This window comes from Eurosta solidaginis, chromosome 4 (assembly GCF_040869045.1).
Source record: "Eurosta solidaginis isolate ZX-2024a chromosome 4, ASM4086904v1, whole genome shotgun sequence".
NCBI classification, from domain to species: domain Eukaryota; kingdom Metazoa; phylum Arthropoda; class Insecta; order Diptera; family Tephritidae; genus Eurosta; species Eurosta solidaginis.
Window position 1 is genome coordinate 63,429,404 of NC_090322.1, and position 25,379 is coordinate 63,454,782.

At 37.8% G+C, this 25,379-nt stretch overlaps 1 protein-coding gene across 13 annotated transcripts in view; it reads right to left on the reverse strand.

Annotated features, from left to right (window-relative positions):
- Window positions 1-234: 234 nt before the first annotated feature.
- Window positions 235-25,379, reverse strand: part of Rab3-GEF (Rab3 GDP-GTP exchange factor) — a 304,714-nt gene continuing 279,569 nt past the window's right edge. For all 13 annotated transcript variants that reach the window (XM_067781899.1, XM_067781887.1, XM_067781888.1 and 10 more), the window contains one exon: window positions 235-14,906. In XM_067781899.1, coding sequence (XP_067638000.1) covers window positions 13,794-14,906 — 1,113 coding nt within the window. In that variant the 3' untranslated portion in view covers window positions 235-13,793. The remainder of the gene's footprint in view (window positions 14,907-25,379) is intronic.

The following is a 25,379-nucleotide window of genomic DNA, read 5'->3' on the forward strand; positions in this document are numbered from 1 at the left end:
TTAATCGAAATCAATACAAATTTTCATTTGATTAGACATTCTTCTGTACGGCGAATCGAGTTGAATTCGCTTTGCCACCATCTGATATATCAATCATTTTCGAAAAAAATCAATCAAATGAAAAAAAAAGAAAGAAAATTTGTTTAAGCAAGCTTTGGCCAGCCAACAAAATTGATTAGTGTCAACACCTCATAAGCTGCGAAAAGAAAATAAATAAACAATTAAAAACAAGTCTTTAGTGTTAGAGAATATTTATTGTACAATTTAGTTATTTTTTAATGAAACAATAATCATTAATAAGTTTTATATTTGACATATTATATATATTCTTTATTGTTCCAATTTTCGTGGATTATATTTATTGCATTATAATTATGATCTTCCAGCGTACAGCATTTTAGCAATTTGTTTACGTTAAAAAAAGGAAACATGCATGGAATAATGGATTTAACGGGTTTTGTAGTCAAAACAAAAAAGAATATACGCGAAAAACGATATGAAATCCGTTTTTGTTCTGCGTGACATTTCGGCTTGACGTGTCAACATATGTTTTGTATTGTCGCAACACATATGTACTTATCTCGGTCATGGCAAAAAAGTTCGTATACATATTGTGACGAATACTAGCAACACTAAGGGATACTATTATCTCTAAGCCGATACTGAGAAATGACTTGTATGCACATAACCAAATTAATCGTTATGTCTACACATATGTCCATACAAGCAGCGGAGAGCAACGCACAAACACATGCATATATCTGAGATACTCACGAAATTAGGCAATTATTTGTGCAAGTATCACTCACACATATACACGCGCATATGAGAAACTATATACGTGCATCTGTAGTTATAATTTTATAGCTGGTAACTAAGTAAATTCTGGAAACGCCTAGAAGTATGGAACGAGGAAATCGAAGAGTATAAAAGAGCGCAATCTGAGCAATCATAGATTCAGTTTGATTTAAGCACGCTATCTGTCGAGAAGTAGTAGTGTTATTGTGAGGTACTTGAATAAAGGCCATTTTGCATTATTTAATAGTGGAGTTATTTATTCAACAGTTTAGTGATTCGAACGTTAGTAGAAGGTAGCAAATAAGAGGAATTGCAGTAAATTCGTTACAATATGTTCGTGAGTTACGCAAACGCAATGCGTTTTGTATATTTTTAAAACACGAATCGTAGGAAATGAAATCAACCATATATATTCCTTTCATTTCGCTCACGAAAAGATTGTGATATTATTTTATGTGCAATTTTTTGACATTTCTTATTGATGCCTGTAATAACTTGCATAATTTTGTCGGAGAATATAAACAATCCATTCACCTTGCACCTTGGTAATCCCCTTATTACTTTGTGTTTACTACACTTTGATTCCATTTACAGTAATACTTTCCTAAATTAAAGCTTAAACTTTTTTTGTTATTTGCAATTTAAATTAAATTTCTGTTATGGCATGGCGACAATATTTTTAAGGCGGATCATCTGAAACAGATTATACTTGGGATAACCTACATACATATATAGTTACCTTGGATTAAAAAGGGTCAAATATTAGCACTTCCTGCTAAATACTAGAAACAGTATCTCTTCCAGAAATTCAAAAGCTTGTGCCTAAAGTATAGAGTTCTACGGTTTATTCAAATCAAAAATTGTTGAAATATTTTTACCCGTTCAGATGTTATGACCAATATAACTTTAAATTCGCAATTTTTTTTAAAACAAAGTATAGGGGAAATGTTAACATTTGGATCATTATCAGACAAGTGAACAATTTACGTTATCCAATTAAAAATTTGTTTAGGTGGCGCGCTTTAAAAATTTTGTCCCACGTGATTTTTTTTAATGTGAAAGTAATAAATTAAAAAAGTCCTTAATACCTACATTTTGATTCACATGCAAATGTGCTTTTAAATATTTTTCTCATCTATTAATGATTTCAAGTAATACTCGTATTCTTTTAAATTATTTCGTGCAGCACGCATAAGTAATTATTTAATGAAGAAATGGGAAAGTACATATTTTCAATCTCTGCGATTCCAGCGCTGAGTTGGGATTATAATTTACAAAGCATTTCATGAGCAACTTTTACTTTAGAAATATACAATCAAGTTGCTTTGTATGTATGTACATCGATTGAGTTATACTTTTTCTACTTTGTGAACTTTTCAAATATTCGTACATTTCCCTGACAATTCCTTCGCAGTTGTGTAATATTTAATTATATCTAAGTACATTTTTATATTTATTAGTGAATTTTAAGCTTTATTTGCAAAATAACGATATCAACATTTTTATTTGTACGAATTAATAACACATAGAAAGCTTTTTATCTTAATTTAAATAACATACATACACACATTACATACAAATGGTTCATTTTATTTACAGTATATTAATATCATATTCCTATCTAGATTGCCTTCAATTTTCTTGTTCAGCTTGCGCTAATTAGATTTATTCTTATTTTTTATGTATTATTTTTAAATATTTAGCATTTGGTTTGAAACGGGCATAATAGTTATATGTGTTATCGCATAAACCAAGGTGATTCAGTACCAGGTGGTGTCATTCCATCAGCTGATTGCTTCTTCTTGAACGCGTTGGTACACAAGATGTCAGTTAATTGAAATCAACGAAAATTTGTTTTGACTTGAGTTCTTCTGCATGGCTAATTGATTAAATTTGTTTCGTCTTGGCATACACGTTGCTTCATAATAATTTTTGAATGAAAATTGAAAAATTTTTATTCAGTAGTAATTTTTTGTCAACGTTTAGTTTTTATTTTTCTTTCAATAATTATTTGTCAACGTTTATTTTTTACGTACATACATATGTAGCTTGATAATTATTATGATCAATAAATATGTATTGTCACGGATATTAGCATCACTAAGCTATACCATCACTAAGGCCATGCTAAGCGATATTTACGTCAATAATCAAATCATGTATACACATATATAAGGCAGCCAAGAGATGTCACACACAGATGCATTTACTTATACGCCTATGTGCGCGCGAGAGACTGTAAACTACAAACATTCACATCAATAATTCAATCTTTATGTATCTACATAAACGAATAAATAATTGCGTCTACACATATGTACCATGTACGAATACGAGCAGCGGAGAGTCAATGCGCAAACACATGCATATATCTGAGAAGTTTGAGAGCTACTGGACTAGTAGATTCTGGAAGCGCCTAAAAGATGTATAAAATTGTGCAATTTTAGTTATAGCTGAGAAGTTTGAGAGCTCATGGACAATGCTAGTAGATTCTGGAAAAATGCGAACGAGGAAACCACCAACCACCAAAGAGTATAAAAGGCAACAGATGTAGAGGCGCTGTAATTCAGTTTGAGTTGAGCTATCAATCAGTTTGATTAAGCACGCGATCTGGCGGCCAATAGTAGAGTTTCATTTGAGTTATCAATCAGTTTGGTTATTAAGCCAGCGAGTAGCAAAGTATAATTGTTATTGTGAAGTACTTTAATAAAGGCCATTTTTCCATTATTCAATATTGGAGTTATTTATTCAACAGTTTAGTGATACGAACTCAGCAGAGGATTGCAAATAAGAGGATTTGCAAGTAAATTCGTTACAGTATGTTTTTTCGTTGGCATTAAAAGTTGTTATTTTAATAAAATTTAGAGAAGATATTATTGATTTCTTTGCTTTATAGCTTTTAGTATACAATGCTGGTAGAGATGACTTTATACGTCCATAATAAAGCACCTCAGAAAAATCTTTCCAGAAGACACTTACGCTTATTGATAAGCCGGGAAACCAAGTTTTTAATAACCTGTTTATCCCAATTCAGTTTAAACTTCCACCGGAGTGTACCAAGATCACTTATCGAGCTGAGTCTTCGAAGTCTCATTAGCTATGTTTTGCATAATTTAAGATGATACGCCGGTTTATGAGCAGCTCGCTTTCGAACTATCTACTGTTACATTGAGCAAGATGATGGATGATCTCAAAGATTTTGAGTGTGAAGAAAATAGGTTTAATTACGGTTTGGTTCAGCCTTTGCAATATACTAGGCTATTTGAGATTGGGCTTACGTTATGTAAAGAGTCATCATGAAAATAATTATAAAAATCTAGTTTTAGTAACCATGCTAATGTTGGTTTCCATAATTTCTAAAAGGTTGTTGCGGTCACCCTGTTTATTTCAACGACCTTTCTGCTAACACTGGCTGCAAACATGTTAAAGCTAATGCAACAACCTTGAACTACATGTTGCGAACGCAGTCAACTCAGCTGTTTTTGACATTTCTGCAAATAAGGCAATAGCTGCCACGAGCTTCGCGAAAATTCTGTCCTCTTTCCGGTGATTACTCAAGGAGTTGGACGTGATCAAAAATTAGATCACAAACTAATAAAAAAAAGGAAAAAAAAGCAACAAAAGTCAATTTGCAGGCTCCATCGCGTGCTCTAAATAAGAAGCTACCTTGGTATGCCAACACGACAGGCAGCATTAAGCTATTAAAGCTGATTGGCACAAACAAGTGTGGGCACCGCCGGCAGCGAATTGTAATAGCTGCAATTTTTTTTGGACACAGCATATTCAGTGCACTGGACACCTAACTAATCCGCTACTTACTAAAAAAGCGCACCTTTGGATAGACAAATCGCCAGCAGGCAAGTCACTACCCGGTACCCACGGCACAAACGGGAAGTGCCGGGGCAGATTGCTAGCAAATATACCAGGTGAGAGTGTCTTGAAGTTTTTTTGCATGGAAACCATCACAGATCGGCGGGGAGCTGCATAGATCTTTGCCACAGCTGTTGCTCCCGCGGCATCACAACACATTGGAGTGCATAAATAGTTGCGAGATCACCGCGAACAGCTTGTAGTTTGCCAATACATTGAACTTTCATTATACAATTTTATCTGCACATTAGAGTGCGCATGCCTTTTGTTTCCCTCTCCTCCTCAAGGAGAGAAATTTTAATAATAGTTTGACTGAATTCATCATAGTAATGTTTGTGAGTCGCACGGTTTCATGCGTGTGAACAAGTGTGCAGGGGCACCCCTAAAGTAAAAGGAAGAGAGGGCGGGGGGAAATTGTAGGGATACACCCGTAGTTTTAGCGCTCACCGGAGCAAGACGTCTTGTAGGAGGTAGGCTGCCAAAACCCAGGCGTGGATTACACGCTCAGTACCCTGCGGTTTCTCAAACCGCTTCTCTTTGGCCGCGTTGGGCAACTTCTTTTAAGCATTGATAATTTCAATCGTCGGGCCGAACTGGGCCAAAAAGATGAGACTAGGCGACACGTTTGAGTAGCTTCGAATTTTCCATAATTCTTTCTTTTCACATTTTTATTAACAAAAGCACTGTAGCTTTATAGGGTTACGAGGGCCGATCGTAAGGCTCATATAGTATGTAATAAATACATAGTAAATAAGGACCACACGTTGGTGTGAATACAAACATGTGAATTAATTTGTCAATAAATTTACAATGAATTGCTAATTAATTTAGGTTGGTGGTATTTGATTTCGGATGTGATGTGGTCAGACGGACGGACAGGGAGGGGAAGGACGGGTGACATGAGGGGATAGACAATTGTAGGTAGAACATTGGGGCCGGCAACCATAAGGCCACTGCCGACCATGGAAGGGAGGGAATAAGAGGGCTGGCCAAATAACACCATCGGCAGCTGCAAACTTCGGAGGAGTCATGGTAAGTTAAGCATGCAAACGGGAGTTCTGAGTGTTGTGCCCATCGAATGGGTGATAAACAAAGGAGGGTACGAATTTTTTGTATGGTGCGGTCATGCCGCGGTGCCACAAGAACCCACGGTCCGGCGAGCTAGCTCGTGCGTGAGCAAGCGTACCCCGTGGCAGACCGGGCATGGAAAGTTGAGGGGCTGAAGGCGAGGAGTTCTTCGCGAAGATAGGCAGTAGGCGCGTCCACCCAAAACCCGTACGTAACAAGGTAAAGGACTTTATTTGGTAACTCGATTAATTAGGCAATTGAGAAACAAAGTCCCTTCGCCTTCACAAAACCTGGAGCTAAATGTAAGTATCAAAGATCAATCAATAACAAAATGATCGGTGTCTGTAGAAGGTCCAAATTTCGACTAGGACCATAAATTTGGGCATCAAGAACAAACAAACAAAATCCCCATGCGCATGATTTGGGGCCTGATCGGAATATTGAACGGAAATGCAACAACAAAATTCTGCGAATCACGGAAGGTCTCAAGACCGATGTGCAGAGTGTAATTAAGTTATGGAAGTAACACTTTTTCTCATTGCTAAGCGACAAGGGCGAATATGAGGCAGATTCCCTTGATATATCTGATGGACCTTACCGTCGGACTATGAAAAAATAAAAATGGTAATATTTCACTCGCCCAGGAAATTGTGCACTACTTGCCAATGAGTCACATGGAGATAGTAGTTTGTTAGAAGTGCACGTTAATACTTTTGCAAAATATAGTCGCATGATCGCATGTCTCCCGTAGTTACTCCAATCCTAAGGAAAAAAATCAAATTATCCAAAAAAAAAATAAAAAAAATACTTGTATTATCGTTTTAAAATTCTTAAAAGCAACGTTTTTTGATAAATTTCGAGTTTTTAATTTAACAATTAAATTGGGTTTCTGGTTTGAAATGAATTCCAACGACAGAAATTTGAAAACCTATGGTATTTCAAGTCTATAGTGGGAACAAAAACTTATTTTAAGTATTTTTTCACTAAGGAATAGAGATAGATGATAGATCTCCGAACGATTTCTGCACATATCAATATTTTAATGCTCATAATATTTTGCTATGAAGCTATTTCTTAACTTCCTCGTTTTTATTTTTATTTGTTAAAGCTTGTTGTGGAACTATTTGTTATTTCTTAAGAGGTTTTAAACCGTTCTTAAGTTTTTATAGTTTAGCAAATTTAGATATTAAGTACTTGTTCAATAATTCGAATATATGTGTGTATTCCCTGGTATAAGAACATCAATAAGTGTGATAAATTTTGTAATTTTTAGTCATATATGTAATAATCCTATACTGCTAATAGAAATTGCTCGCAATGTGTTTTGAATTCGAAATCAAAAGAAGACAGCCTATAAAATTTTTGTGATTGTAGCAGCAAAGTGTGACAAGAAAAAATTTTAATTTAGGTACACTCGATTATTGAATACAAAAACAAAAATGTTTAAATAGCAATATATCGGCACTCTGATGTTTGGGAATGTACCTAGCCGTTTGTAGCAATATAGGAGTATTACATACATATATGTTTTTAGTAATCAATGCTAGTGACTTTGTATACATCGTTTACTGGATTACAAAATGTACATATTTCAGCTTTATTCTGTATAAAGGTTTCATGAAAATATCTCTGGTTTTTTAAATATTGCTGCGAATATATGCGATTCCGAAACATCACTATGCCGCTAGTAAAAACATAAATGCTGCAACAATGTAAGCAGATGATATAGCAAATATCTACGCAGTCATGTACACAGCAGCTAAGAAAACAGACGTCATTACGCACACATGTACATAGCTACAAAGAGCGCAGACGGCTTTACTCACAGCCATACATAGAAGACAACAGCGAATATGAGATGCAGAGATGTGAGAGAAATGATTTATCAAATAATGTATAAGGCTTTTCGCGAAAAGTCTAGACCAGGGGTCTGTATTTCATAGCATAATTGTGCTCTCATTGCGTAAGCGAAGGGGCAATCACTTTCTGTTTTTGGGGATACTTAGTCTAGAACCTGAGAGAAATAGGCGAACAAGTCACCTGTGAGTATAAAATCATCGCAGTCTGTGAAAGAGTCATTGACCTTGATTTTAACTCGTTATAAGTGAAGTACGCGAGTAGAATGTAAAGTTTTAGTACCATAGTAATGCTCTAAATAAAGAACATTTTATATACCGAACATATGAGGAGTTTATTTATTGGACAGTTCAGTGATTCGAACGATAACAGCGGGCGGAGTTATCGAGAATTTCTAAAAACTCACTTCAATATGTATACGGGGATGTAAAATTAAATCAACGATTTTTTATTCAAACAGAAAATCCGACTATCAGGGCTAGTATCTAATTTGTAGCTTTTTCCGGAAAGTACCGAATCAATATTCAGAAAAGCGCTTTCACCATCGATAAAACTCCCCAAAAGTTTTGAGTTAGTGTTTTTATGGTTACAAGAAGAGGAAGTAGAAATAATAACAAGTTTTGGTGCTGATAGACGGCGGTTACCGTACACCGCATGGAGCTCAAAGTTAAAGATTTTTTTATTATATAATTATTACATTATGTCGTAATAGCAACATAATTTGTTAGGTTTTTTCGACTGGTGCAATAATTTGAGCTATCAGCCGTGATGGGCATATGCTTTGACAATATCAAACTTGAACAAATACTACTTTTTGGGATATTAAAGCCGAATAATGCTCGAAAAAAATTCGCCGGATGACAGAAGCTTTTAAGACCGGTGCTAATTGCTGCAAGAATGATAATGGCTTGGTACTCGAAGTACACAGAGCCCCTAAGTTGTGGAGGGAGCATTTCTACTCATTCCTAGCTAGCGAGGGAGAATGCGAGCATGATACCCCATGGCTGATGATGAAATACACGTTTCAGCTGCCGGCAAAGATGGTGACAATTGCAATATTTCGGCTAAATAATAACAAGGCGCCGGATAATGGTGAAATACCCGCCAAGCTGTTTAAACGCGGAGATGAAAAGAAATACGATTCCATAAATCGCGCTAGTTACCGTGGAATCGGTCTACTTAATATCGCGTATAAGGACAAATCTACAGTACTGAGCTATATATTGAAGCCAAGAATCAGCAAATTGATTAGATTGGATTGATTGGTAAATCTACTTTTGACAGGATCTTCACAATATGTAGAAGACTCACGATACTAGAATCGATATTTAACTCTTTTTGTCGACTTCAATGCAGCCTTTGATGGCGCAAAATGTAATTGCTGATATGTCTGAGTTTAAAGTCCCTCCAAAGCTAATATGGACTTGCCAGGTGGCGTTGGTCAACACCACCAGCTCCGTAAGGATGTGAAGGTCTTCGTCAATCTGGAAACCAACATTGACAGCTTTTCAAATTTGATGTACGATAAACCACTTGGTATTTTGTAGAAATTTAAAACTAGCTTTATCTTAAAATTTATTTAAATTAAATTAAATTATACTTCACGTTAAGCAGTACAAACGTGTAAATAAATTTTGTCCTCAAGACGATTACCGACGGTAATTCGAAATATATTGGCAGAACGAAAAAATTGTGTTTTTATTAGTTTTTGCAAGAAAAACATTGACCCAGAGCCAGCAAATTGGAAAGTTAAATTAAAGGATCTAAAAAGACATATGAAGGTAATCGAAAAAGAATTTGCACGCTCCAACCATAATTTTTCAAGAAACCAAAAAAGAAATCTTTGTTATGGGATAGATTAAAATTTATTTTTTTATTTTCAGCCTATTACAAACTATTGTCACGGATATTAGCATCACTAAGCTATACCATCACTAAGGCGATGCTAAGGCCATGCTAAGCGGTATTTACGTCATTAATCAAATCATGTATACACATATATAAAGCAGCCGAGAGATGTCACACACAGATGCATTTACTTATACGCCTATGTGTGTGCGAGAGACTGTAAACTACAAAAACAGATATGTACATCTGAGAGACGCTGAAAAAAGTAGAAACTATATGAGAACTATAAACACACGAAATAGTTGGTAAGTTCTGGAAATAGAAGAGCTTAGATGTATGCAGCGTAAACTATAAAAGCGGTGCAAGCGAGTAAGAAGTAATTCAATTTGATTTGAGCTGTCAAGAAGTTTCGATTCAGACGCTATCTAGCGAGCAATAGCAGTATTATTTTGGATAGTGGAGTTTCATTTGAGCTATCAATCAGTTTGGTTATTAAGCAAGCTATTCGTTGCAAAGTTTGAGTGTTTTGTGAAGTACTTTAATAAAGGCCATTTTGCATTATTAAATATTGGAGTTATTTATTCAACAGTTTAGTGATTCGAACTCAACAGAAGATTGCAAATAAGGGGAATTGCAAGTAAATTCGTTACAATTGGTGTCAGAAGTGGGATTGTTGAATAAATTCCAGAGGACAACAAGGATATGGCAAAGTTCAGTGAATTGAAGATCCAGCAACTAAAGAAGGAGTTGGAGAGCCGTGGATTGAATACAAGCGGCGTTAAACTCGAACTTCAGGCACGGCTACGAGAGGCAATGGAAGTAGAAGGAATTGATGTGGAAGAGTATGTCTTTCATCTTGATGGCGAGGAGACAACAAAAATTGAAGAGAAAAACGAAACATCGCAGACAGTTACCAGCACAGACTTGAACATGATATTGGCTGCAATAACTGCTCAAACATCGACAGTGGCACCTCAGCTGGAATCGCAGGAGACACGTTTAACATCCAAGATGGAAGCGCAAGAGGCGCGTATAACAGAAATGTCATCACAAATATCCACAATTATGGCATCGCAACTGGAATCGCAGGAGAACCGTATAACAGCGAAGATTGAAGCACAGGTGGCACGTATTTCAGAAATGTCATCGCAAATGTCATCTCAACTGGAACAGCAGAAGACATATATGGCATCCCTGCTGGAATCACATGAGACACGTATTTCAGAAATGTCGACACAGATTACATCAAAGATGGAAACACAACTGAAAAAGCAAGAGGCGCGTATATCATCAAAACTCGAAGCGCGTATGGACGAGAAAATAACGCAGTTTGAAGAAAAATTCGAGGCAGAGGTGGATGCGTTGAGAGGTCGTATACAGGACTTGCAACTTAATCGGCCGGCTGCTTCAGCGAGTAACACGAAGGTAAAAACTCCATCTTTTGACGGTTCTGTTCCTTTCCAGGTCTTCAAGCTACAGTTTGAGAAGACCGCAGCAGTGAACAACTGGAATGTGGAAGATAAAGTTGATGCACTGTTCATGGCGTTGAAAGGGCCTGCAGCTGAGATTTTACAAGCCATTCCAGAGGGCGAACGGAACTGTTATGAAGCATTGATGGGCGCTCTACAGAGACGATACGGAACTGAGCATAGGAGACAGATATACCAAATGGAGTTGCTGAACCGCTTCCAGAGGCCTGGTGAAACATTGCAAGAGTTTGCGTCGGATATTGAAAGGCTAGCACATTTAGCGAATGCGGACGCACCCGTGGAATACACTGAAAGGGTAAAAATCCAGAGCTTCATAAATGACATACGAGATGTGGAAACGAAGCGGGCTACATACGCAAACCCAAAGCCAAAATTCGCAGAAACGGTGTCACAAGCTCTGATTCAGGAAACAGCGAAGCTTCTGTGTAAGCCAGTTTTCAAAGCACGCCGTGTGGAAGTAGAAAGGCCAGAGTGGGTAGACGCAATATTGGAGGCGATGAAAGGATCGCAAAATCAGAGTGAAAAAGTTATCAAATGCCTTCAAATGCGGGAAGACCGGTCACATTGCACGTCATTGCGATCTTGGTCCTAATAGTTCCAACAATGTGGGTGGCCGTAAACGCAAAGCTGGAGGAGATGAGCAAGAGCGACTAAGAGGTAGAGATCGAGAGCTAGATCCAGCTATTGAATGCCCTGTGATATCTGTGTTGCAAATTGGTAGAAAATCGGGCAGTCTTACCGTCAGAGGGAATGTGGATGGTAAAGAACGTGTACTGACTGTAGATACGGGCGCCTCTCATTCCTTGATCCGATCTGACTTGGTCAACAGGAGAATAAAACCGTTACCTGGAGCAAAGTTGCGTACGGTCACTGGCGAGTATAACCAAGTTCAGGGAGAAGTGATATGTGAAGTCTTGATTGGAAAGGTCACGGTTCTACACAAATTCGTTGTGGCGAATATCGTTGAAGAAGTCATATTGGGAGGACTTCTTGGTTGACCATGACATCAAGATCGATATGCAGAGAAGGGTGATACGTTATGAGAACCAGGATATACCACTTAACTTCAAGTTGGAGAAAGGGTTCAGTAGTAATCGAGTAATGGTGGAGAAGACTCGACAAATGCCACGAAAGTCAAAAGAAGAGGTTGATATTTCGAATGGGCCAAATAAGGCAAAATCAAAAGTACCTGCGAGAGAAACACTGGCATTGACAAAACCTAAAAGACGCAGGAAAACGAAGCAACGAATTTCCGAGAAAGAATGCGAGGGTAGTTTCAAGCCAGCGCGCACTACTGTTGTGAAACGTCCAGACGATAATGATGATGCGAAGCCAACCCGTCAAGCGCAAGCTCTACGAAGTAGTTCATTGGCCAAGCAACAGAGTGCGAGGGAACGATCCAGGATAATGAGTAGTAAGATTAAACACAGGTACGACAAGGAAAATAATTCGGAAGGTTTCTTGGAGTGAGATTTGGTACTGTTGTACAACCCTCACCGGCGGAAAGGTGTTCCTTCCAAGTTTTGGTGCAGTTGGGAAGGCCCGTACAAAGTTGCAAAAAGGATCAGTGATGCCATCTGCCGCATACAAACAATTGGGAAACCACGAAATAGAAGGGTGGTTCATTTGGAGAGGTTAGTAGCGGTTACAACGAGAGATTCGTCTGATCGGGACGGACAGACTTAGGTGGAGGGCAGTGTCACGGATATTAGCATCACTAAGCTATACCATCACTAAGGCGATGCTAAGGCCATGCTAAGCGGTATTTGCGTCATTAATCAAATCATGTATACACATATATAAGGCAGCCGAAAGATGTCACACACAGATGCATTTACTTATACGCCTATGTGTGTGCGAGAGACTGTAAACTACAAAAACACATACATCTGAGAGACGTTGAAAAGTAGACAATTGTAAACAAGTAGCAAGTAGAAACTATATGAGAACTATAAACACACGAAATAGTTGGTAAGTTCTGGAAATAGAAGAGCCTAGATGTATGCAGCGTAAACTATAAAAGCGGCGCAAGCGAGTAAGAAGTAATTCAGTTTGATTTGAGCTGTCAAGAAGTTTCGATTCAGACGCTATCTAGCGAGCAATAGCAGTATTATTTTGGATAGTGGAGTTTCATTTGAGCTATCAATCAGTTTGGTTATTAAGCAAGCTATTCGTTGCAAAGTTTGAGTGTTATTGTGAAGTACTTTAATAAAGGCCATTTTGCATTATTAAATATTGGAGTTATTTATTCAACAGTTTAGTGATTCGAATTCAGCAGAAGATTGCAAATAAGGGGAATTGCAAGTAAATTCGTTACACTATGATATACAGCAGAAATGATTGCATTGGCCGGATTAATTTTTGAGCAATGAAAGAGGGTAAGCTGAAAGAAGTCACTGCATGCGGAAATTGGCGCTGGAAACCATTTTCGCGAGTAGCCTTGAAACAAGCAAACGCATTCGTCTCATTCTAACTTAATTTAATTTTATGATGGTTTAATTTGAACCCTAAAATATTATCTGGACTCAATTTTGGGGCTACATCATAAAATATATTTTCTAAATAGGGTTAAATACTTTTGACCCACTAACTTCAAAGTTTGATGCAGGATTATACAATGTAGTGATGTGTGTGAATTACAATTAAAGCTCAATAAGTACTATAAAAATTAAGAAGCCAGTGCTTGGCGTCATGCTACTCCGTTTCATCCTTTCAGAGCCACGGAATGCAAATGGCACGACACATTTCGCGTGGTGCAGGCTCTACACCGCTATGACCGCCTCCTCCTCCGCCTCCTGTACCACCACTTCCTCGTCCCCCTCCATCACATCCGCTACTAAATCGGAAGAATGAACCCCTTCGTCAGTGTTTATTTCCAGCAACTGCACTCGGCGACTGTTGTTGATAATTTTGAATTTGTTGTGATGTTCCCATGCTAATGCTACCATATGATGGTCGTTGATTACCCCCGCCCTCCCCGATACTACCCATTGTCTGTGTACCTGTTGGTCCCGCACACGCCACTGATGATGCTCGTGATAATGAGGTGCGTCGTTTTGGTATAACAAATGGTGGTGGCGCTTGAGGTGTATACTGTGGCGGTGTGGAACTAGCAGATATTTGACGTACAAAGTTACGTGCTCCTGCAATGGCATTACTGGCTGCTGTGGAAGCCGCTGTCGAACTATGCACTTGTATAGAGCTTGCACGAGCCATTGTACTTGTTCGCGGTGGTATAGCTGGTGGTGGACCGATAGGAGGAGGGCCACGTAACTTTGTTATAGGTGGGGATGTGTGCAAACTTTCTGTGGAGGTTTGTGAGGGAATACGCGGTGGTAACTGCGGCAAAGGACCTGTTCCACTTCTACCGCTACTTGTACGACTGAGTGAATTATGAGCGGTCATATGATGTGGCGATGGCTGTTGATGATGTTGTTGTTGTGACGAAACAGGTGCCGTTTTTGGTTGATGTTGTTGTCGGATTGGTTGTTGAGGGTGGTTCCAAGTACTGCTTGCTGTAGTTGTTATTGTCATAGGCGTAGGGGTAATTCTGGCCGGTGACGCATGTGGCAATTCAGCCTGAGGTTGTACAGTAGCTGTTGTAACAGATGGTTTTCGCATCGGTATTGTGTGTCGTATCGTTATTGTTGGATTTCTACCATTCCCATGATGTGGCGGTAATTGTGCCAGTGAAGTTGGTGGGGCGCTTGAGCAGGGCGGTTGAGTCGCCAGCTTTGGTGATGTCACGTGTGCACTTGACCGATGACTGATGGCACCACTAGTGCTTGGGTGAGTATGTTGTTGCTGTTGTTGTTGGTGGTGTTGTAATTGCTTTTGTTGTTGGGCATGTTGTTGTTTTTGTTGGGCGTGAATATCCTGTATTTGTGGTGTGATGACGACAGGATTTTTCTTCTGCTCCTGCCCAGCGGCGACATATGAAAAAACGCACAATACCGCATAACAAATCTGGTCAGCCTTTTGGATAGAGAGAATGGAAAGTTTTAGTTTTTTTTTTAATTAATTCTAAACTTATTGGATGCATTTGTAAAATTAAACCTACTGTTGAACAAAAAAGCCTCAATTCATTTGCGTTTCTGTTTGTGAGTATGAATGTATGTACTTAAGTGTTGTATAATAAATTTTTTTTTTTTCAATAGGCGGGCTCGCTTGGTGCACGGATGGTTTATATCCAAAGTAATTGTATTACTACACCCCATAGGGGGTAAAAGCATAATCAGTAAGAAGCTTTAAAATATTGACATAAAAAATAACAAAATGCTACGAAAAATCATTAAAACAATCTTAGGTTTTTCGTGAGCGAAATGAGAGGATCGAGAGGAATACCGATGAAGCAAGGTTACATTTTAATTTCCTACAATTCGTTGCCCGAAAATATACATATTTGAGCATAACACAAATTACACGAACTGCATGAACTCTTGCGTGAATATTGTTGTTGTGGTTTTACAATCCGTGCAATCTATGCATTCCGTGCAACCCGTGCACCGTTGCAAGGCAAAGCGAATCCTCCTTACATCTTATTCTAGAGTCAGCTGTGCACTGAAAATATAATCATTGGAATAGCTATTATAAGTAAATATCAAGCTTTTACGTCGCCTGATGTGATCGAATTATTTATTTCTAAGATTGTTCAATATTAATCCAGAATTGAGCGTTTTTCAATTATTTGGTATATTATTACAGCCCCAAATGTTCCCATGACTGATGGACTTGGGTAACTTTTTGAGATTTATTGGAAAGTATTCTCCAGTAGGTGCTCCACGGAGTACTCAGAAGAAGTACTTCGAGCTAGAGTATGTTATCTTGCTCTAGAATATCCAAATGAAAACCAAAAGTACTATTTAGGCGATCACCGACATGTGATGGCAGCTCGATTGCCTACCCCGCGAAAGCAACACCCAAGGAGTTTAAAAAAGTTGTTTCTAAATAGTGTCACACCTCGGTAGTTCTTTAGCAAGCAGTCGAAGCGCATTTCTGCCATGAAGAGCTCATCGGCGAAAGTGCATCTGCCTAGAAGATGTCCTTTGTAGTTCAATCCCGCCTATGAATTAAAAATGAGGATGACGCAAATTGGAAGAGAAGCTCGGCCATAGTATTTTCTTAGCAGGGATCTATTATAGTAGTTATTTATTTAGTTATAAAAAGTCCGGGTCAATAAATTGTCTCAAGTGAAATTTTATGGGATCCCGGGGATATAAATGAATTTTTTTTTTCATACCAAACCCTTCTTGTTTTAAAAGAAAGCGGTGTATCAAATTTTAAGGCCATATGAAGAGTTACATATCAAAATTCAATAAGTGTACTTAAAACTTTGTGTTTAAGGAATTCAAAAGCTCAAAGAGGGAATGCACTACTATACTCACCTGGAAAAATTGTTAAAATTTCAGACCTCAGAATAGTTAATTTCTAGTTCGTTCTGTCCATCGAACTAGTTGCATGGGTATTTCTATTATTTTTACTATTTTCTAAACCATTTACTAGTTCAAAGTTCGTAACTCAGTTCACTGTGAAGGCCGAAGAAATTTCCGAAGCTCTGCGAAGCTCTTGAGGGCACCCCTCAATACAGAAATATTTATAGGCACATGAAGTTTGTAAAACCATGCTATTTAGATGCTTACCGCAAAATTCATCTTTTTTTAAATATTTACTCCGCAAAAATCTGTCTAACCAATAAATCGAAAGAAAATGTATTTAAACCAACACACCCACATTACAAATGCACTTGAATATATAGGAGAGAAACAGCAAGAGGGATAAGAAAAATAAGAAAGAATGCCAGTTACGGGAAAGCTTGCCGAATCACTATTAAGTAATTCATACAAACTTTTATTGAAAGCTGGGGTGGACATCATCATCATTATTTGACTCTTAACCGCTTAAGCAGTTCTGGCTCTTTCTTAACGAGCCACTCCAGCTTTCCATGTTTCGCGATAACTGACGGCAATTGGGAGCACCAAGGCAAGTTAAGTCTCCCTACACCTGGGCGAATCCCTCAGTAACGTAGACGTTTCAATCGTTCCACATGATCGACCAAGCAGTAAAGGCGTGGAAGCAAATGCGGGGCTGCAAAGTGTCGAAGATCATGTGCAGGTCTTATAAAAAAATAAATGTAAGGCGCGATAACCTCCGAAGAGAAGGCCGAGCTTCCCTTCCAATTTGCGTCGTGCTCCTCTTGATTTTCCCTAAAAATTGGCCGGACGGGACCTACATGTTTTATGCCGACTGCGAACGGCATCTGCAAGGCAGATGAGTTTTCACTGAGAGCTTTTCATGGCAGAAATACACCCGGAGCGCTTGCCAAACACTGCCGAGGGGCGACCCCGCTTAGAAAAATTTTCTTCTAATTGAAAAACCTTATTTCTAAAATTTTAGTGTTGCTTTGCCCGGGGTGCGAACCCAGGGCATACGGTGTGGTAGGCAGAGCACGCTACCATCACACCACGTTGTGCAGGTCTTACAACCTCGAAATAACAATGTTACTCCTACCACTGAAGAGAGCGAACTGTAGGGTCATGGTGGGTACTTTAACTGGACGCCCCCGTCAGTGATAGTAGATAAAGGAGGAGGAAACGGGCGAGCTCACCAGGCTACGAATCCAGCTATTAGGAACAGTACATTTATCAGATCTAGACCAGCAAGTAGTCCTAGGTCCTAGAAAGCTTCTAATATTAGCATAAAGGAGTTATTTTATAACAAAAGTCCTGGTTTCTGATAAGGTTTTTCATTTTCATTGCTGAGCAAACTTCTGGTAACAATATGTACTCGTTCACTTTATGTGAGGTCCTCACAGACCGGCCACTCAGCAAGGGTCTCCCCTTCATCTGCTTTCAAACGCGGGTGTCGATTGGGCTTTTATCCGGTGCTTATTATACTTCCTTCCATACTCGGTGTCGGCATCATGGACAGGGCCATACATAGTCCTGGGAATTTTTCTGTCGAACACTTCAAGAACCATGTCATCTTTTTTTCGACTCCGTCCATGATTCCCAGCCATACGTCAGGACAGGTGTGAGGAGCGTCTTTTAGAAAGTGATTTTTTTCATGGAGAGAGGACTTTACTTTTCAATTTATTCTCCATTTTATTTCTAAGCTTTGCTATACATAACCGCTATCATGATAAAAACACGTTCAAGGATAACCTTTTCTGACATTAAATCAAATTTCCTAATTGCTTCCATAAACAAATTTTAATATTTAACTTTGTTTATTTTTTTAGTTTGTATAGTTTGGAGATGATTTTTGAATATTGAATTGTGCAAAAACTTCAAAAAAGAAGTCATGCTCGACCAGAAGAGAGATCGTTTATACCTTGTAAGTGTTTAGTGTGTAAGTGGCCGCTTTTCCATGCTATTTTCCAGAGAATATTTTTGTAGTTTTAATACATATTTACAGGGGCAGAAACTATTGTTCCTTTTGTAATATAATTCCTTGCAAAACTATTAATTTTGGACTTTAAATATATTTGGAATTTTAATTAAAAAAATTAAAGTTCGGATTCTTTGTTATCAACCCGGACTTTTATTTTGGCCTTAAAAAATAAATGTCCGGATTTAACTTTTATTTCTGGACTTTTATTTTTAAAAGTCCGAGTTTAACTAGTTCTATCGGACTCAAAAAGTAAAATACAGATTTTACTTTTATATATGGACTTTTATGGAAAAAGTTCGAAAAATAAAAAGGATGCATGACTAGACGTCATATTGTTATAGGGATACCTGAGAATTCAAACATTTTCACCTAGAATAATTTTTTTACCCGTACTTTTTCGACTCCGAAAAAAAAAAAATTATTTTCCGTCCCTGCATAAATGGGTTGGCATCAAAGGGGAGTCACCAGTTCATTTGTTTTGGCTAATTAATAGGAATCTTGTTTTATTAAACGATTAAATTCTTTCGTTTAATATTTCAATAAAAATCCAAGCCTAAATATACTGAAATACATGTATATATCCCACGTTTCACCCAAATTATTGTAGATTAGTAGTAGCATCTTCACGTTTGACCCAAATTATTGTAGATTAGTAGTACCAATCTTCAAGTCTGGAAATAAGAGCGAGGTAGCAAACTACAGGCCAATCTCTAAACTATCAACCTGTTCAAAACTGTTTGAGAAAGTAGTAAAGGAGAAGTTGGCCTTTGCTATTAAAGGAATAATCGATCCATGTCAGCATGGGTTTGTTGCGTGTCGTTCAACAGTGACAAACTTAGCTGTTTTTTTCGCAATACTGTGTTTCTGCTTTTAAGGATGGGTATCAAGTTGATACTATATATACAGATTTCTCTAAGGCGTTTGATACAGTGTCCCACAAGATACTTCTTCAGAAACTTGAGTACATTGGTTTCCATTCAGCTTTTCTGTCATGGTTAAAGTCATACCTGACAAACCGAATTTTATTTGTTGAAATCGAGAATATGAGGTCGTATGAGTTCTTGGCAACCTCTGGGGTGCCACAAGGTAGTATTCTCGGTCCAATCTTATTTGTTATCTTCATTAATGACGTCGGCTTATATTTAAAGCATTCAAATTATTTACTTTATGCTGATGATTTAAAACTGTTTAGGCGTATCACCACTGTATCTGATGCATTGCTTCTACAGAGAGATTTGGATGCTCTTAATGTGTGGGCTTTTAATAATCATCTGAGACTTAACAGTAGTAAATGTTGGCATATAACGTTTTCTAGAACTACAAGTGCGCTTACGTCAACATACTATATCGCTAATACATATCTTGCCTCGGTCAAAGAATTTCGTGATCTTGGTGTCATTTTCGACTCTTCGTTCACTTTCGTTAACCATGTTAACTATCTTATACCAAAAGCGTATGCTAATTTAGCGTTTTTACGGCGTTATGCGAAGGATTTTAAGGACCCATACACTAGGAGTATATTGTATAATTCATTAGTGCGATCTAAATTAGAGTACGCCTCTATCATATGGAATCCCATTTACAGCACTTACTCTGCTAGAATTGAAAGGGTTCAACGTAAATTCATTCGATTCGCCCTCCTACCCCTTCATTTTGTTAATCCCCTACCACCTTATATAAACAGGTGCATGCTTATAAATGTTATGCCACTGCATGTCAGACGCTCAGTACAACATTTAATGTTTATTTACGATATTATCTCTGGTACTATTGATTGCTCAGCTCTGTTGGAGCAGTTAAATTTTCTAGTTCCTAGTAGATCTCTACGCTCTCATAATATATTCTACGGTGAAGTTCTGAGAACCAATTACCTTAGCTTTGCCCCTCTCACAAGAGGTCTCGAAAAGTGTAATAAAATTTCCAGAATGTTAAATCTTGACTTTGCAATGCCCAGGCCTTTGTTTAAGTTACGGATTGAGTCTTACTATCGAGAAAATTTATCTCATCCTTGAATTAATTAATTTTAGTTGCTTAGTTTTAAGTTAATTTGCAAACTTGTAAATCTAGTCAGTAAGGTTTCTGCCATTGACTCAATAAATATGAATATGAATATGAATATGAAAACAATGCCCAACAGAGAAAAAAGCAACAATATTATTTTTCTCTAGCTCAAGTCGAATCCGTACCAGGTGGTGACAAAGCGAATTCAACCAATACGCCGTGCAGAAGAATGTCAAGTCAAAAGAAAATTGCATTGATTTCGATTAACTGACATATTAAAGTACAAATCAAGAATAAGCAATCAGCTCTTGGGATAACAACAGCTGGTACTGAATTTGCCTTGCTCTAGCTCCATCACAAACTGCATTTCGTTTGGAGTCTCTTTTCTGCTATATGCTCTAAAACACAACTTAGCTCATAGCCAAGGCGAATTCAGTGCCAGGTATTGTTATCCCAACAGCTGATTGCTTCTTCTTGATAATTTTCCATTCAACGCCTTGTACAACAGTATGTCAGTTAATCGAAATCAATGAAAATTTTCTTTTAACTTGACATTCTTCTGCAAGGCAAATTGTTTTAATTCGCTTTGCCACCACCTGGTATATATTCGCCTTGCTCATAGTAGAGCTCGTTTGCCCTGCTATCACTTTGTTATGCTACGGTTCTGCTCTATGCTCTATTCATGTTCAGAGCAAGCGCAATAGCAACAAAAAATACTCCAGAGGCGTATGGCATTTCCAATCACTGATTTAATTTAAAATATAAATTTGCAAAATTTTTTTGATTTTTTAAACATATTTGGAGCCATGATATTAGTATAGAGAGGTAGTTCCACTTCTTCTTCCGCCATTGACCACATGCAACATAAACCGTGCTTGTGACATTTTCTTTTGAAACTATTTTGGAAGCTACCATATTCTTTGCTATCAAAGCGAACCGATTTTATATTTCAAAAACAAAAAAATTTAATCTTAATTGAAAAAATGTTTAAATTAGAATAGAAGAAAGAAAAAATTTTGAAAAATTATTGTTAGGCCTTGAGCTCGATTCGAACCCGCGATCTTACAAATCAGTAGGCCGATATAACAACAAAAAAATTGTTAATACATCCCAGAGCACGGGGAAAAAAGTGTCAATACAATATGACACTATGGCAGCATTGCCATCAAACAAGTCCAATTTCCACATCCATTCTGCAACAGATGTCGCAGTGTTGTGAATATCAATTGGCACGAACCAGAATAGAAGTAGGATTAATGAAGACAAACAAAAAACCGCTGTGATGGCTGAATGGTTATAGCAGCGGCGCCTAAACGTTGCCGATGAAGGAATTTAGCAGTTCCCGAAATGGATCTATACAACGAGCTTTGGCAGTTGTCTAAATTTTTTCTTTCTTCTATTCTAATTTAAAAAATTTTTCAATTAAGAAAAAATTTATCTTAACAATAATAATGATAAAAAATTATTGTTAGGCCTTGAGATCGATTCGAACCCGCGATCAAAAAAATTTAATACATTTCAATTAAATATTAGAAAATATGTCGTCATTTCTCTTAAATAAAGAGAAAGGTAAGTAAATATGGTGGCCTCTGTGGTGAGGTGGTAGCGTGCTCCGCCTACCACACGCAAGATCCTGGGATTACACCCCGGACAAAGCAACATCAAAATTCTAGCAACAAGTTTTTCAATTATAAGAAAATTTTCCTAAACGGGTTCGCCACTCGGTAGTGATTTGGCAAGCACTCCGAGTGTATTTCCGCCATGAAAAGCTTCTCAGTGAAAACTCATCTGCCTTGCACATGCCGTTAGAGTAGGCATAAAACATTTTTAGGAAAAATTAAAAGGAGCAAGACGTAAGTTGGAAGAGAAGCTCGGCCTAAATTCTCTTTTGGAGGTTATCATGCCTTAAATTTATTTCTTTTTAAGTAAAATATGGAATTCCTTATTGTACATAAATGTTTATATTTTTGTCATTAGGTAGAAATATGAGCTGCATTTTTAGGAATGCTTCAAACTTCAGTTTCCCGGCGGTACCATACATATGAGAAAAATGTTTTAAAGCGTGTATGGTAACTGCAGATGCAGTGCCACAAGATTCACCTAAGATGGTAAAGATATTAGCAAGTTGTTCAATTCAGTTTTCAAAGGTATTTATAGCAATAAAAGTGTACAATTTCACTCTGCAAATGTGGCCCGGCTAGTAATGTGGACATAAGCATAACAAAATGTCATACCAGTCTCGACGATTTTTCCTAAGAGCTACTAAAGTTAAACATAAAGAGGGTGACGGTCCTAACGGACTGCCTAACTAGTTTCTTAGAAACTGTGTTGTTGGACTTGATCAGCCAGGTGCCCAATACACAAATCAGGCTCTAAGTCAGACGCATTTAATTACAGGCCTATCTGTATACAGCCGTCTATTGCAAAACTCTTTGAGAAAATCATCCTTCCTCAACTAAAGCTAAGCTTCAAAAGAAATATCTCAACAACAAGGTTTTTTCGATGGTAGATCAACTACAACAAATCTCTTTCTGTATACAAACCACATTCTAAATGCCATCAATCAAGGGCTGTATGTACCTACCTGCTATTTATAAAAAAATGTAAACCGCTATAGCCTCTCTTCCAATTTGCGTCGTATTCATTTTAGTTTTTCCTACAAATTTGCGGGACGGGACCTCTACTACCATCTATTTTCAAAGCTGCTTATGTGACGGGCTTTAACGCTGGTTGGATCAGCTGTTTTATGCAGATAAGGTTATGGCAAGTTTTCTAGCCTCACATTATATAAAGGACGGTTTAAACTTGACGTATCCATATCCATATAAAACAGATGATTTTTGGTTTTATAAAAGCGTGCAATTACTGGCATATGCTGATGACATTGATATCATCGGCCTAAACACCCGCGCTGTTAGTTCTGCTTACTCCAAGCTGGAAAAAGAAGCGGTAAAGATGGGTTTGATGGTGAATGAGGACAAAACGAAGTACCTGCTGTCATCGAGCAAAGAGTCAGCGCATATGCACCTTGGCAACCACGCTACTGTTGGCAGCCATAATTTCGAAATAGTAAAAGACTTCGTTTATTTGGGAACCAGCATCAACATTAGCAACAACATCAGCACTGAAATCCAGCGAAGAATTAATCTTGCCAATAAATGCTACTTTGGACTAGGTAGGCAATTGAAAAGTAAAGTCCTCTCTCGGCGAACGAAAATCATACTCTACAAGTCACTTATCGTACCCGTCCTGCTATATGGGGCAGAAGCATGGACCATGACAACAGCAGATGAAGCGGCTTTGGGAGTGTTCGAGAGAAAAGTTCTTCGAAAGATTTATGGACCTCTACGCGTTGGCGATGGCGAGTACCGAAGAAGATTTAATGATGAGCTGTACGAGCTATACGCAGACATCAACATAGTCCAGCGAATTAAAACGCAGCGGCTGCGCTGGCTAGGCCATGTTATGCGAATGAAAGATGATGCTCCGGCCAAGAAAGTGTTTCTATCGGAACCCGCCTATGGAAGCAGAGGTAGAGGGCGGCACCCACTCCGTTGGAAGGACCAGGTGGAAAACGATTTAAACTCCCATGGTGTGACCAATTGGCGCCGGTTGGCGGAGCGAAGGAGCGACTGTCGCGCCTTGTTGGACGGCCATAACCGTTTAGACGGTTAAGCGCCAATTAAGTAAGTAAGTAAGTTTTGGTTTTTCGGCATATCCATAACCTAAAAATATTTGAGTTGGTGAATTTACTAACTTTTTATACCTTTCATGAACATGAAATGGTATATTAACTTTGGTCCGATGTTTGTTACGTTGAGAAATATAAAAGATAGGCTCACAATTAAGTATACCGAATTGATCAGGGCGACGAACTGAGTTGATATAGCCATGTCCGTCTGTCCGTCCGTCCGTCTGTCTCTTTGAACGCAAACTAGTCCCTCAAATTTTTTAGATACCTCAATGAAATTTGGCACAAGGATGTATTTTTGTATTTTATTAGACATTTGTCGGATCCGGTAGGATCGGACCACTATAACATATATCTCCCATACAACCGATCGTTCAGATAAGACAATTTTGGTCATTCCTGCCGCAATTTAGAAAATATAAACGTCAAACTAGGTGATATATATTCTAATATATCATAGAAGATATCCTGAAAAAGTCACTTTGATCGGAGCTATATATAATATATATCCCATACAACCGATCGTTCATATAGAAAGATTTTTGGCCATTTCTCCCTTAATTTAGAAAGTATAAACGTGAAACTCGGTGATATATATTCTAATATATCATAAAAGATATCCTGAAAAAATCACTTTGATCGGAGGTATATATAGTAAATATCCCATACAACCGATCGTTCAGATAAGACAATTTTGGTCATTCCTGCCGCAATTTAGAAAATATAAACGTGAAACTCGGTGATATATATTCTAATATATCATAGAAGATATACTGAAAAAGTCACTTTGATCGGAGCTATATATAGTATATATCCCATACAACCGATCGTTCAGATAGAAAAATTTTTGGCCATTTCTCCCTTAATTTAGAAAGTATAAACGTGAAACTCGATCATATATATTTTAATATATCATAGATTTTCTGAAAAAATCACTTTGATCGGAGCTATATATATATTGTTACGAATATTAGCAAAACGAAGGAGTGCTGCCAGCTCTAAGCCGATGCTAAGCAATGACGTGAATGCACATCAATAATTCAATCATCATGTATCTACATAAACGAAACAATAACTGCGTCTACATATATGTTCCATGTAGGTATACGAGCAGCGGAGAGTCAATGCACTAACACATGCATATATCTCAGATACTCCTATAAGTTTGCAATGAGAAAAACTATAAAATTGTGCAATTTTAGTTGTAGCTGGGAGGTTTGAGAGCTCATGGACAATGCTAGTAGATTCTAGAACATGCGAACGAGGAAACCAAAGAGTATAAAAGGCAACAGATGTAGAGGCGCTGTAATTCAATTTGATTTGAGTTGTCAAGCAGTTTCGATTAAGACGATATCTAGCGAGCAATA